Below are 3,955 nucleotides of genomic sequence, written 5' to 3'. Positions count from 1 at the left end.
CGGGGCGCAGGGCAGCGCGGCCACGGCCTTGGCGTGCTCCCCGTACAGCTCCATGGGCTCGAAGCGCTGGTGGTTGAGGAACTCCAGGAAGTCGAAAGGGTAGCTCTGGAAATGCACGCCGTCCTCGCCCCCAAGGCCACCGCTCCCGCTGCCCCCCGCGGGGTTCGCCTCCATCTCAGTGTAGCTGGGAGACCCTGGAAGAGAGGTGGGGCTAAAGGTGGGCTGAGGACGGGTGGGGCGCCCTCCCCTTTGGTCCTGCTTCCCCCCAGGTTCCAGCCTAGGCCATCACACTGTTAATGCTGCAGACGGGATGGCTTCTTCTGGAGAAACAGAGAAGCTAAGAGCCTCCCTCAGGACCACAGAGCCACAGTCTTTCCTATTTTGGAGGTGCTCCCCAGCACAGGGCTTGCATGTGCCTGGCAAGTTCTCTACCACTCAGCTCCATCCCGACCTTTCCACTTTTATTTTGCAACAAGCTCTCACTGAATTGCCCAGGCTGGCCTGAAACTTGAATTCTTGCTGCCTCAGCCTCTGATGCAGCTGGGACCACAGGTGTGCACCACCACCCCTGGCTCAGAACAGCAGGCTGTAATGGAACAACTGGCTCCTCCAAACAGGAGACCCCTCACCTGTGCAAATGCCCCTGGGGTGTTTCCTCTCATACAGGAAGAGATGGAGCCAGGAGTCTCATCTAGAGGTGCTCCCCAAGTTATGAGGGACCAGGTGAAAGGGGGTGGTGGGTATGGCCTCGAGCAGACAAAGCACCTGAAATGTTCATCCCCACACTCGAACTCGGCCCCTTCCCGAGTGCCCTTCCAGTCCCTCGCTTCCCAGCCCAGCATCCAGCTGAACTCCTTCCAGCACAGTTAATCACCATGTGGGGCTTTCTGCTCTGGTACTGGAGGCTGCACCCTAGCCTTTAGGCCATGTTGTATCACCAGCCCATTTTTATATTTTTGAGACACAGCCTCACTAAGTTGCCTGGCCTAAGCTTGAACTTCCGGCCTCCCAGCATGTACAGGGATGACAGGTGTGTACCACTGACTCACCCATTCCTTCCTGTGTCTCCTGGCTGTCACTAAGAGTGAGGCTCTGCCTGAATGTCCAGTACCTGCACAGATGCTTGCTCATGTGCAGGAAGGAAACACCTTCCTAAGCCTCTGGTGGGTCCATGGAGATGCCCAAGGGAAGCGAGGAAATGCTTCATGACGGATGAGAACAGAACCTCACCTGGGGAGCTGAAGCGGCACAGCTAGGGCAGTGCCGGGGCAGGATTCACAGCCGCCAGAGCCTGTGCTGTGGGTGACTGGACGAGACTCTAGAGAACCCTGACCCCAGTGGGGACATTTAGTAGGGATGGAGCAGATGTGAGGTGTCTCCCAGGAGGAAGAATTCTGGGGACAGTGGCGGCATGAGAAGGGCACTGAAACAAGGGGGCAGGTGTAGGCCGGGTGTTCCTGCAAGTTTCCACTGAGAAACAGGACATGTCCTCTCTGGGGATTTGACCCTGGGAAGACGTCTAATGGAGGGTTTTCCACACAGCAGCACAACCAGGAGAGAGGGGCTCCTTGGGGTGGGGGGAGTGCCCCAGAAAACACAGCAAAGCCTGCACAGCGCCCTCCTGTTGTTGGTGTCAGATACGTACCACTCCCTTGTGCCCACAGAGATTAAGCAGGGAGACAGGGACAGAGGGGACACCCACCCACTGAGGTCGTGGAGCCACGAGGGACAAGCAGGTGTCTGATGCCAGGGATCTGTGAGCTCTTCAGGGCCACAGAGCTGCCTTGTGCAGCAGCCAGAGCCTACCGGTGACAGTGACAGTTACAGTCATGGATTGTAAGGGTAGCCCTGAATGCCTGTACCTAATCCTCCTCATGACCCTGCGGAATGCTCACCATTACTGGCGCCTAAACCCAGAGGAAGGAAGGAAGGGCCCTAGAGTGGGAGGGGTGCCTCGGTCTCCAAAGTCACACAGCAAGCACTGGGTTCCAGAGTGTGCTCTCATCCCTACAACACGCTGTACAAAGCAAAGGCTCCCCTCTTCCAACATACACAGAGATAGGACCCTCGAATCCCACGTCTCCAAGTGTGACCCACATCCAGGACAGGTCACCACTTGTCACGTTCAGAGTCATAACTCCCATTACAGACAGAGGACCGGGACTGAGCCATGGCCCCTCTACTCACAGCCCTGCAGTGTTCTGGCTCCAAGTTAAAACCGCTCCTCCAGTGCTCTGGCTCCACACTCCTCCTGCCTGGGGATGAGCCCACACCACCAACCTCCTGTCTCTGCTCACTTGTCCTCTCAGAGGGGCCCTCAGTAACCTAGTGCCTCGCTGCCTTCAGTCCTCTCCTCACCACCCATCATAACCTAGGGCTTCGTGTATTCCGGTTCTTCTTGAGTCTGGGTGAGATTTTATGTTTGGGTCATTGCTGGGTCCCCATGACCTGTGGAATGATCCGGGAGGGGCTGAGCACAGGAGGACTGGTTTGCTGGAAGGGATGAGCCCCAGTAAAATTGGGGCCCATCACAGCACCCCTGGGAGCACAGTTGTCCAGAAGGTGGGAAATTGACACTGAGAGCTAACTCCTCCTGTAGTTACTGGGAGGGCAAGAGGAAAGTCTACGGGGCAAGGCCTTCCTGACACCCACCCGGTCACTATCCCTCACCTCACTGGACTTGACTTCACACTTGCTGCAGTATTTGGCCTTTCCTTGCCTCTCACCCAGCACATCCACTCTGCATGGACACAGGATTCCTCTTCCTGTGCTCTCTGTAGCATCCTGAGTGCTTGCAGCTGCTGAACACCCATTTAAGGATGAAGGCAAAGGTTCTCTCTTGGAAAGCAGAAATACTGACAGTGGAGCTATACGGAGAGCAGAGGGGTGACCCTGCGGGCTTGGCAAAACTGACGGGCCAGAGGCTCTGCCGCAGGCCCTGGAGACCACGCCTTTCCGCCTCCCATCCTCCCCTTCAGTTCTGCTCCAACTTCAGCGGCCCCTGCTGCTCCCCCACTCATTATGGTCCCCACCACCTTGGGGCCTTGGCGCTTGCTGTCCCCATCTGTCTTCCCAGATCTCTGCATGGCTAAGGTAGCGCTGGCGCAGGCTCCCCCTCGGAAGCAGCTCACCAGCCTCACACAGAACGCACACAGCTCAGCCTTGTGTCATGTGTTTGCTCTTTTCCGACCTGCCGCCTCAACTAGTCGGTTAGACCCCGAAGATGAGAGACTGCGTCTCGGCTTCACAGCTCCCGTCTGGACTACAACAGTGAGTACTCACTGGGTAAACGATCAATGCCTACGAAAAGGTGAGTCACACCTGGGCTCTCCTGGGAGCTCCAGGGCCAGCGCGAGGAAGAGGGACGCTAAGGAGAGGAGCCTCGCAGCGGGCGCTGTTCCGGGGCAGCAGTACTGAAGCCGAGCCGCCCGGCAGGCCACTCCGCCCCTCCCGAGGGACAGGATGCGGGTCCTGAGAGATCGGACGCTAGAGGGAGCTGCCCCACCTAGGGGCGGTGGGAAAGGGGGCGTCCCGAGCATCGCCGAGGAGGCTGCCGGAGCGGAGAAGGTATTCCTGGTATGGACCAGAATAAAAGCACTTTTCACCAACAAAGGGGGCGCTGGGGGCGGCTCGCGTACGGACAGAGCGAGGGCAGTTCGGGTACCTCTCCCGGGAACCACCCCTTCCCGGGGGGCTCGGCCCGTAAGGGGCTCGCGGGAGCTGCCCCCGGACGGGGAGCGACGCTGGTGGCGTGTGGGGAGCTGTCCTGCACCAAGCGATGAGGGGCCGTGTGGCAGCGGCGCTATGAGAAGCATTTGCGGGAGCCCTGGCAGTTGGGTCGTCACGAACGAAGGCGCTTTGAAGGAGGCCACCCTGGGGTGCCCACCGGGGCAAAGGCTGAACGGCCTTACGGAGAGCTGTGGCTGGGGCCCCCGGGTAGGCCCGGCGGAGAGGC

The 3,955-nt window shown here is 59.0% G+C and overlaps 1 protein-coding gene across 1 annotated transcript in view; it reads right to left on the bottom strand.

Moving 5' to 3' along the window:
• The window catches only part of Znf865 (zinc finger protein 865), a 3,824-nt gene extending 3,368 nt beyond the window's left edge, over positions 1-456 (bottom strand). Inside the window, exon 1 of the mRNA XM_033766048.1 lies at positions 7-456. Coding sequence (XP_033621939.1) covers positions 7-174 — 168 coding nt within the window. The 5' untranslated portion in view covers positions 175-456. The remainder of the gene's footprint in view (positions 1-6) is intronic.
• Positions 457-3,955: the final 3,499 nt, after the last annotated feature.

Source organism: Fukomys damarensis, unplaced genomic scaffold (genome assembly GCF_012274545.1).
Source record: "Fukomys damarensis isolate Sample0158 unplaced genomic scaffold, DMR_v1.0_HiC HiC_scaffold_19, whole genome shotgun sequence".
NCBI classification, from domain to species: domain Eukaryota; kingdom Metazoa; phylum Chordata; class Mammalia; order Rodentia; family Bathyergidae; genus Fukomys; species Fukomys damarensis.
This window is presented reverse-complemented; position numbering and strand designations above follow the sequence as displayed.